General features: G+C 39.9%; 1 protein-coding gene across 7 annotated transcripts in view; it reads right to left on the reverse strand.

Annotated features, from left to right (window-relative positions):
• The window catches only part of tmem68 (transmembrane protein 68), a 57,834-nt gene extending 47,065 nt beyond the window's left edge, over window positions 1–10,769 (reverse strand). For 4 of the 7 annotated variants that reach the window (XM_051953407.1, XM_051953412.1, XM_051953413.1 and 1 more), the window contains exons 1-4: window positions 10,548–10,751; window positions 9,864–10,026; window positions 8,952–9,125; window positions 6,740–6,839 (exon numbers count right to left, since the gene is read on the reverse strand). In XM_051953407.1, the coding sequence (XP_051809367.1) occupies window positions 6,740–6,839; window positions 8,952–9,125; window positions 9,864–9,923 (334 nt within the window). In that variant the 5' untranslated portion in view covers window positions 9,924–10,026; window positions 10,548–10,751. Of the gene's footprint in view, window positions 1–6,739; window positions 6,840–8,951; window positions 9,126–9,863; window positions 10,027–10,547 lie in introns of all 7 variants that reach the window. The other 3 variants (XM_051953409.1, XM_051953410.1, XM_051953408.1) reach the window with 3 other exon arrangements.
• Between the last annotated feature and the right edge of the window lie 282 nt (window positions 10,770–11,051).

An 11,051-nucleotide genomic window follows, 5' to 3' on the forward strand; every position in this document is an offset into this window, starting at 1 on the left:
CTGTGTTTCTCATGGTGCAGTCACACGGGATATTGTGGAAATATTTGTGGAAAAATCTTTTTGTGTTTCAAAAGGCATGGCTGCATTACACAGACAAAGAAATACAAATGACATTTTTTGTTTATTGTTGACAAGAAAAACTAACAAAACTAATTTCTTGACAGTTTTAACATATCAGTTCTCAGCATTGTCAGTTTCAAAGTCAACAAGTAACAGAGAATGTGTTTAAAACTGAATCAGAAATAAGCCACCACATTATTAAATTAATACATAGTAGTTCTGGCATTAGCACGCAGTATAGCTTCAATCCTGGCTGGTTTGTTCCCTACAAGCCTTTAACACTCGAGGGGTAATCTTATCCCATTATTCCTGAACTACTGCTTGTAATTCTTCTAAATTCTTTGATTTAGGCTTTGAAACAGATCTCTTGATAATCTATCACAGATTTTCAATGGGGCTCATGTCCAGGGATTGAGCTGGCCACTCTAAGACTTGTATACGGTGCTCCTGCAGCCAAATTCTACTGTCCCTAGAAGTGTGGCAAGGGGCATTAACTTGTTGAAACATCCAGATTTAACCTCAATGGAACAGTGTATGTGCAGAAGGGACCATGTGGGTTTCAAGAATGGCACAATACTTGGTAGAGTTCAATGTGCCATCACAGACAGTGAGATGACCAACACCAGCAGTACTCATGTATCCCCAAACCATGATACTGCCTCCACCATGCTTGACAGTAGGTACTGTACATGCTGGAGATAATGTTTCAGATAATGTGATGATTTTCCACAGGTTTTCAGTGGGACTTAGATTTGGTGATTGAGCAGGACAAGACATGGTTCCAATGTTGTGGTTCTCTATCCAGGCTCTAACTGACCTTGCTGTATGGCAAAAGGCATTGTCCTGTTGGAAAACCCAGTCACTCAAGGCAGGAAAGAGTTTTCCTGCTGATGGAAGAAGACTGTTTTCAAATGTAGCCCTGTACATGACCTGGGTGATTCAGCCTTTACATAATTGCATTTGCCCTGTTCCACCCATGCTGAAACAACCACACATCATCACTGATCCACCCCCATGTTTTACTGTAGAGGAAAGACAGTCTGGTTTGTAGGCTTCACCAGGCTTCCTCCTAACCAGCAAGCTGGCTAGAGTGGGAATCAACTGAAAATTGGATTCATCACTGAAGAAAACCTTAGCCCAATCATTAACAGTCCAGTCCTTCTTCCCCAGCAAAGAGTAACTGAGCTTTCTACTGTCTTTGAAGAGGGGCTTCTTCCGTGCATTGTATGACTTCAGACCAGCTTCAAGAAGTCAGTTTCCAACTGACCTTGCCAAACAAGTCACATTTCTCAACAGTGCCTTCGAATTTTTAAGGTCACTGGAGGTCTGATGACAATTCTTGACACAGGAACAGGTGAGTGCACGGTCATCTCATGAGGTAGAAAGACGTTTCCTTCCGCGACCAGCTAACACTTTGGTAGTACCATGTTCAGCTTCCTGTTACTTCGTGTAATGAACAGCTGTCTTGGAGATCTTCAATTTTTTTGCTACCTGTCTCTCATTCATGAGCAGTGCCAAGATGGCTGCCTGTGTGGCTTCACATAATTCTTTTGTTTTAGGCATTATGTGAGAACTGATAACGTCTGAGTTGCGCTATGGCTTCAATGTAAGCAAGAAACCACTCTAGGTCTTTGCATGCGGGGTGCTGCTTATGACATGAAATGGCCTCTTATATACCCTGAGAATACAATTAAACTTAAGTACGTCAAATGGTTGTTGCTAGAGGTACGGACCCGTACCCGTAGCCTGTGGACTACGGATACGGCACTTGCCATTTGCCAATCAGATACACGAGATCTGGTCACGTGACTCCCGGTAGACGCTAGCGGTACGGACCCGTACCATCGGTACTACAGGTACGGACCCTAAACCTGACCCTAACACTAACCCTAACCTTCACCCTTTAAGCTGCAGTAAATTCCAGCCATTTTCAGTACAAAAAAAAAATCGCTAATATTCTATTTTTAAATTTAAAAAATGATGAAAAATACAGGGAATATTGGACGCGCATCGCGAGGTGCATTTCCTTGAAAACGACCTATTCGTGGATTATATACCGACTTCAGGACATGTTTTGGACAAAATAGTTTACTGGCTTGTGTCGTCTGGATGTAAAAGGTTGGATTATGGCCGTTTTTTGTGGAATATTTTCATCTGTGTGTAATAATGAACCCGGAAATGTGAGTCGCGCTGTGTGCGTTGAAGCCGTGTATAGAGAACGGATGGATGGATATTCGTTTTTGTCGGACAAATGTGTTTTTCTCACCCGCTGTGGTAATCGCATCTGAAAGTGGTTTATACCGGCGGATTCATGAGAATCTAAGCTTTCCATCGGCGTATAGTGTTTGTATATTTGCGTTTGCAGCCGTCGGACATTCTTGAAATTCCTATGCAAATTAGTAAGTGTACCACCGGCGGTACACTGAAGTTTTGCTTACCTTTCAACAGTTTGCAGTGGTTAGCAGCTTCTTGACTCGCGAGACTCGCGTACGGGTCCGTATCTGTCTGGCAAATGGAAAGTGCCGTACCCGTAGGGGTCCGTATCTGTAGACACTACCATGTCAAATAGGACATGAAACGATCAGCTGCATTTTTGTCGCATTCATTGTACCCTTCAGGTAATATACCTTTAGTGGTACCAGGCATTAAAATAATGCATTTAATCGCACCTTTCTCAGTTCCCTTATTTCTGGCACAACAGTAACACTGATTAACACTCCAGCCCAGTAGTTGGCGGTAATGAACCTAAAGTCTGTCTGCATTTTGAGGACATTTCCAGGAACCCAGTACCCACGCTTTTGAGCTTGTGAGGAGAAACTAAAGTGTCTAGTCTAGAGTTTGTTTAGAGATACAGGAGCTGCCACCACATGTGTGGAGAGGGTGCATTTGTGGTGACTGCACTGAAATGCCAGCCGCAAGTGAGTGCTTGTTTGTCTGGAGGATAATGTGGTTCACCTTCTTCTTCTTTGCATAACTGACCCACACTTATCAAATGATCTTCTGTGACAGTGATGTTTTAGAAACGTGCATGCTACTGTTCCTTTGTCAAGTCTGTGCAGAGAGCCTGGAGCAGCGCATGAACAACAAGTAATCAAACCTTAGTTACAATGACTGTTTAGCATGTAAAACAGGAGTAAAGTTTAAAATGTCGGTATGAATGACCAGTGTATTTTCAGTGAGCTATTCATTTAAAGTAATGTTTATATCTGCAGTCGTTCGACTGTGAGATTGTATTTTTTTTTTATTTCACAAAGGGAAAGTATGACAGTATTTGTGTTCAGTAAAGGACCTGCAGTTAAGCTAACTTGTTTATAGTGTGTACATTTTGACTCATTGTGCATGGCATTTACTTTCAGCAGGTACAACACAAAAATTTAATGTGTAACTTATCCTTATGTTCTGTCATACTATGCAGATAAAGCTATGCAGGATTTAGTTTATATAGACATTCCCAACAGTGATAGTAGTCTGATATTCGTATCATGGTCAGCATGTGAGTAGATACAAATTGGATTGTCGTATCTAGTACTGTCATTCGGCAGCAGCTTCAGCGTGTTGTGCAGCTCGACCATTTGTCCCTGTGTTAGATAAGTACTCAAGTTTTGTAATAGACACTTACTATCTAGCATGAGGTTTGAGGGCTAGGACAGGGTCTCTGCTCATGTTAAACTTTCTTTGTGATAGAACAAGCCTGTTCGACTTCAAAAAGAGGTGTTATTTCCTGTCCATTTTTGTTAGATTAGGGTAGACAAGGTAGGTTTTTTTTGCAGATTTTATTTTTGTACTGCTGCTTAGGATAAATGTACAAAAAGTTACAGCAGAAGTCCTGCTTTGGCTATAATTACAATTTTGATACAATTTTTGCACTTTTTCAACAGCTATAAACTCAAACAGGGTAACCCCAACAAAGCTCAAATTTGGCAAGGATGTACTGAAGGCATGGGGATAGAAAAAGTGATCAAAATGCTCTGCAAAAGTCTGAGGGCGTAGAAATGGCAGCAAGTGGAATTTCCAAAATTTGCCATGACACAGGAAATGCAGTGTAACTGGCCTGTACATATTCCAATCTGTCTTATATTTTACATGTGTGATCAGATTCCTGGATTCATCACATCTATATGCTGATATACAGTCATAGACATAGCGCCACCTGGTGGATGGACAGGACATGCTGCATAGCTAGCCTGTACATGCTCCAATCTGCCTGAAACTTTACATGTGTGATCAGAGTCTGGCCCTCATTACATCCATGGACCAAAATACACTCTCAGTCGCAGCGTCACATGGTGGACATGGTTTTGCTTACCAGCAAAATGCGAGGACCCTTTAAACGCTGCTTGCAGCTTTAATTATTAATTTTATTAGAGTAGCGCCCTCCCCTTCTCCTTTAGTTCCTTCTTTTTACCTGCTGTGGTGGATATTTTTGTTAAACACCTTCATTTCAATAAAACGACCATTGTTAACTCTGGCTAGCTATATTGTCACTGCCCCAGGTCTCTCTAGGCAGCAGGGTTGTAACACGTTTGTTGATAAACTTCTGGAAGTTCCTGTTAATGGTTAGACCATACCACAATCCACCACCACCAACAACAACAACAAAACACACACACACACACAAATACCCACATAAAATTCACCAAACTGGAGGGCAGAGCCACTGCACTTGTGTTTAGCCATTCTGAACCCTAACAAGCTATCTTCAAAAATTAATCACAGGAAAATTTGGTTACTTTTTGTCACGCCCTCCTGCTCTGGTGCGCTGGCTCACCAGCGTAACGACAAGCGGCTGTGCTGAGAGCGCAGCCGGGAGAAATAAACAATCATCGCAGTATAAAGCCTGGATCCGCCAACAACTCCAGTGCTAGTCCATTGCTTCATCGTCCATGCCCCACGACACACTCCGCTTGATCCCGCACTCCGTTCACCGTCTCCCGCACGTCGATCCCTGGACTCTGTCCCTACCTTGGATAACCCTGCCTGTTTTCTCGCCATCATCTCATTCCCTCCATCGGATCTGTCTGTTCTGCCCCTCTTTCCGCCCGTCAGACACTGGACAATCTCTGGACCTTCCGTGAGTCACTTTTCCCTGTAATTTAGTTTAGTTTTATGCTTAGCTTACCTCGGCCCTCGGGTCCGCCCTTGGCTTAGTTTAGTTTCCCTCCTCCCTCCTTATTTAAGAGTTTGTCTATTCATATATTCTTATTTCCATTAAATCATTATTAATTTTACCCACCTGTCTGTGCCTGCTGCTTGGGTTCACACACCAGTCCGTGACACTTTTGTCAATCTTAACTTCATAGTTCAGACTTTTTTGCTTGGTTTGGTTCAAAGTTGAAATTTGGGATGTCATGATGAACAGTACTTCAGTGTCAAGTCAATACCAAAATTCTGAAAACACGACAGTACTTATTTTATGGTACCAAAAGTACAGTAGCTGTCATTGGTAGGCTATTGGAGACTGACTTCTCCAGAGTGGTTGGCAAGTGTGGGTGCAGCAATATGTCAACAGTAACTGGTCTACCTCCGTTTCTGTTGCACCTTTTTTTCCTTACATATACTTACCACTTATGTGCAATAACTGTTTCAACTTCATCCTAATGTAAATGGTCTTCTTTAAAAAAAAAAAAGAACAAAAAAAACATCTTCTGTGTATATAATGGTCTCTGTGTTTTTGCACGGTGTGTTTCTAATTTATTCTGTACTGCCTTTATACTTTTTTTCTTCTTGGAGCTGCTGTAACAGTGAACTTTCCCCACTGTGGGATCAATAAAGCTTATCTTATCTCATCTTAACTTGTGGGGAGAAAAACTCCTCAAAATGAGATGATGAGTGTTTGAATCAGATGATCACAGACAAGTTATGGGCCATCAAAACTCAGTACAGTGTCACAGAACATTTGAAACAAACTAAGAAACCACATCAAATTTCTCCAAGCAGCACAAAGACAGACATCTGGATCTGTACACAGAACTTAAGGCAAGAGTTCAAGTTGTTAACTTTATATTACTAACTTGATGTCACAATGTTAACATCCTGAAATGTTGGTTACCAAGAGTACTGTTTAACCTGTCAGCATACACTTGGTGTCTCTCTTTGCTTGTGTGTGTGTATGTATGTGTGTGCATGTGTAGCATGAGGAGGATGTTGAGCAGGAAAGACAGGCATAAAGTAGACCAACAAAAAATTACTAAAACTCGTACTGTAGCCCTCACAAGGAAACTGAATGAGTGAATTTTATAACATCGTTTCAAATACTTGAACTCTACATTCAACAGGAAAGATTTGATAGCTGTAGTTCTTTTGCCACAATAATGTTTTATTTTGAATTATTGTGTTTTTTATTATTCAAAGGCTCCATTCCAACTTCTTTCAAGTAAAAAAAAAAAAATGATGTTGACATAAACAAATTTCTTTGTGTTTTGGTTGGCTTTTGTTGTGGTATTGAAAATAGTATAGTGAATAGTATAATTTAAATGGTGTTCATACTAACAAGCAAATTTAAAAAAAAATTGTGACATCATTACTGAAATAAATACTGAAAACCTGTTTAACAGTTTCTGTTGACATTATCAGAGAGCTAACATTGTAGTACTGTCACAGTAGGTGGTGATGTACTGAACTCGAGTACACCAAAAATGTCTCCTAATTATAACATACATTAGGGGCTATGGAGTCTTACCGTGCCATATTGCTCCATGTCCATCCCAAAGAGTAGCCAGGGTCTTCCTGGCTCCATCCCACAGGTTGTTGCAGTAAGCTTCCCTCAGCTGATTCTTCCTCTGGTAGAAGGAAGCATCAAGTAAGATAAGTTTTGCAATGTTTACATTTCAAAAGTTTTATGACAAACTGTTGTTGCTAATCTTCACCCTCTGTATATCTCTGTATATTCACAACTGAAATTAATCTCATGAAGAGAATCATGTCCAGTCACAACTGGATTTGTTTTTTATTATTATTACCTTTTACTAAACCCTCCTGATTAAGTGACTGCTGAACAAGAGTGCTGAAATGGAAAGGAATGGCATCAAAGAACAGCAGTATCACAAACAATCCTATTAGTTTGATGCAGATTCAGGGTATATTCTTGTCTAGCTTTTGAAATGACTCACTAAGTTGCTACAGCAGAACTGTATCGTCTACACACTTCAATAATAATGTAATCTTGCTTTTATGTTAATGTTGAAGATTATTCTTCATGATGGATTCCTATGATGCATTACACAGTTTTTGTTCACACCAAATCTGACAGCTATTTTGAATAGTAAATTGGTGAACTTTAAACATACCCAGAGGTAGTATCTGATTTGTTCAACATTTTCAATTACTACTGATGGCACTGCTCCCACAAAGTAATTCAATTTAATTTCTCCCATATCCAGTGCATTCAACTTGTTTTTAGCAATGTTTCTCCTCCCCGCTTTCTTTCTCTATGTCTTGAGTAACGCATAAATTAAATGTATTAATACATGTATAAATTATAGTCTTCAGGTTACAAGTCTTTCTTTTGTTTACTGCCAATGACCTGGAGTCTGACAGAGACAGATGAAAGTTGAAACATTTATTCATAAAATGTGTAATAAAATTAACTGACAAATTCACTGCAGTTCCTTTAAAATGCTGACCAAAATATATTTCAATCTCTGTGTATTGAACAGGAAGTTGCTTCTGCCTCCAAATCTGGGTAACAGAATGGAGTCTATTGGTGTGTTGGATAACTAACAATCTCATCTGATTACCATCATAAATTCAACAAAAACAACTTTTTATTCTGAAAGAGAACAATATGTAAAGCTGTACATTTGTGGATCTACATTTCCCTGATGTTCATGTTTTCTTGTATTACTGTTTTGTAACAAATCTTTTTTTGGGCAATTTTACTGTGGACACAGGAAAATAACTTTCTCTGACATTCAGGTAATCCTGCCGAGGTCTGGCTCCTCTGGTTGACAGATCTAAAGTGTTTGTGGACTTTGAAAAATAAATGATGAAGCCCATTTGGGTGACTGAGTGATCCAACCTGCTACTTACTGTTTAACATCAGGCTGTAATGCTACCTAGTTTTACTTTGTTGAGGATGTATTTAGGTGCTTATGTGTTCAGACCAACCTTACACTGTTTTGCAGTGCAGGTTTGACTACTGCACCATTTTTAAAAATATTTTGTATAGTTATATCAAGCAATAGATAGTAAATATTGCATGAATTTGATATTATAACACCAATAATTACAAGTGCATGTCATAATTACAATACAGTGGGAAAGTTTCACTATATTTCATCAGATATTACTCAACATAAAAAATATACATATTCTAGGCTTAGTATACATTAACAAGTACATTTCAAGCGTTTATTTGTTTTAGCTTTGATGATAACGGCTTTAGGCTTATAACACCTCCTGAAAAACCTCAAGAGAATTATCTCAGAATATTAGAATATTCCACAGTGGGCCACACCGATGTCAGTCAGGGACTCCTAGATACTCCCACACAATCCTGAGAAGAGCTCTGGTTTGCTCATTACCTCAAAACACCTGCAAAAAGCTTTTAATTTGTCAGTCTGGTTGGGTATACACAACCACAGCCACTGGAAGACTGCTGACTTGACAGTTGTCCAGAAGACAATCACAGACAACCTCTACTAGGAGGGTACCGGGTAACGTTGCTGAAAGGGCTCTCTGTTCACAGCTGTATCAAAACATATTAATTAAAAGTTAACTGAAAATCTAAATCCATGTGTCTGGAGAGGCACAGAGCTGTAAGCCATTATCATCAAAGTTAAAACAAATGAAGTCTTGAAATATTTAATTTTATGCATACTGAACCTAGAATACATATAGTTTATTGCAAACTTTCAGAAATGGCATGGACATAGTTCAATGTTTACACGTACCTTATAGACATGAAGGAAGAGAATAGAGAGGTAAAGGAGAATAACGATGAGGAAGGGCACAATGAAAACAATGACTAGTGGGGTGAACACCCACAACAGGTAGTCCAGAACACTCAGATAGTCTTCCACCTGGCCAAGGTCAGCCCATTCTTCCAACTCATGAAACAAGCAGACCTGTGTACCAGAACAAAAAAGTTATTACCACCACTTTGGTCCAGACTGACACATTTCAACAATAAATGAATTGCATTAAATTTTGTCCAGACATTCATATTTGCAGGAGCGTGAATCTTAATGGGTAATCTTGATTTATATATCTTCACTGACATAACGTACCACTACGAGAGAACTGGACAGAAAGATACAATGTGAAAGAAGCTGCTATGGCAATTGATGGTACAACATTTTTAAAAGCATGTCACATAACAGTGTGCTGATCAGTATTACCACATGTTAAACACCAAACAAATGCAATAAAGAAAAAGCTCCATAGCGTTTCAGGACAAACTATCAAACCATTCTACATTCAAATTCAGATCATAGTGTACATGTATGCATACATGGACTCTCAAAGATGGCTGGAGGCACAGCAGCGCAGTATACAGACTCACAAGACTTAAGATACTTTAAACATTAACCATAGCAAAACTTCAGGATGTCAATAAAGAATCTATTTACTCTTACTCAACACATATTCAAAAAGCTGTGAAACACAATCCTTCATACTTTAGAAGCTCTGGGTGACTGTCTAACGAGCTCTCAGCAAAAATGTGACTGCACTGTATGTTTTCCATAATACATTATATACAAAGAGCTTTTTTTTTATTAGCTAACCAGGTAGATCCCAAGTAAGCTCCATGCCATTTCATTATGAAGTTGTGATTGTCAGTAATAAATGGACAGCATTCATACCAAGAGTGAGACCATGTTCTCTGCTCCCCTTAGACATGATTGGTTGTCAGCGTCTGACATCCTGCTCTGCTGTCAGTCAGAAGTGCTGTAGTTCAATCAGCTGATGACCGATGAGACAGTCTCGGGGGGGAAAAAAATCACACTGCATGGAGAGCATCTGCTGCTACGTACGGGTGAATTAAAGGAGAGAGGAGAAGAGGACAGGAAAGATATCACTCACCAAATTTCACTGACTCAAATTACAGATGAACGAAAGTAGTTTTGTTTGATTGTACATTATTTTCGATATAGAAGTCGGTGTAATGGAAACACGTGCATTTGAAAGGCGTTTAACTGTCTTATCAAGACTAATCTTTGGTTGAACAGCTTCAAGGATATGAAGAATTAGATTAGAAAAGAGCAACTTTTTGAGTAACACTACAGTCGCGTCTCAAGACGGCTAGTCAAATTTAGTTCACTGAATCAAATGACAACAATGTGGCACATAATTTATCTAAAACTCAACTATGACAAGAAAGAAGAAACTAAACAGGAGTAGTAAGAAGGAAGACTGGAGCTGGTGTACGACTATACACTGAGCTAACTAACGTTTAATTAGCAAAGCTCCCCATATAGACAGCTGGCAGTAAGCACTACAGGTTAATGTGAACAGCCAAAGTCATAACTTAACATCGAAAATGTTACCTTTACACCGGACTGTGTCAATCTGTGAGCAGAGCCATTCAAATACACCACTTCAATGTGACGCTAACGCAACACACAAACCTGACAGCTAACAACTGCCTCCTTCGTAATTCCGGAAGCCTTTACGTGTAACACAAGCAAGTGTAGGGAGATTTATGTCCCCAGAAACCACCGCACCGACAGACGAGTTCCATTCAAGTTTGTTTGTGATAAACTACGCGACATCTGATAAGTGGACGAGACCAGGCGGTGACAGCAGGGGGCGAGGATAAAGTCGGTCGTCAAAACGGATGGTTCCGAGCAGCTTTCAAAGTATACAGGAAGAAGATCACTTGACAGTCAGCGTTTCCCATCATGCCCCGAGGCCGTGCAGGGTGCCTGTCTCCAAAAACTGCAACTGTTTTGATCTTGTGAGACTATCGTTGCCTTCCTTCGTCTCCGTGACGTCCAGACAACAGGACAGAATAGAGCATACGTCCATTGTACGGCAGTCACCAGTATTCA

Source organism: Acanthochromis polyacanthus, chromosome 9 (assembly GCF_021347895.1).
Source record: "Acanthochromis polyacanthus isolate Apoly-LR-REF ecotype Palm Island chromosome 9, KAUST_Apoly_ChrSc, whole genome shotgun sequence".
NCBI classification, from domain to species: domain Eukaryota; kingdom Metazoa; phylum Chordata; class Actinopteri; family Pomacentridae; genus Acanthochromis; species Acanthochromis polyacanthus.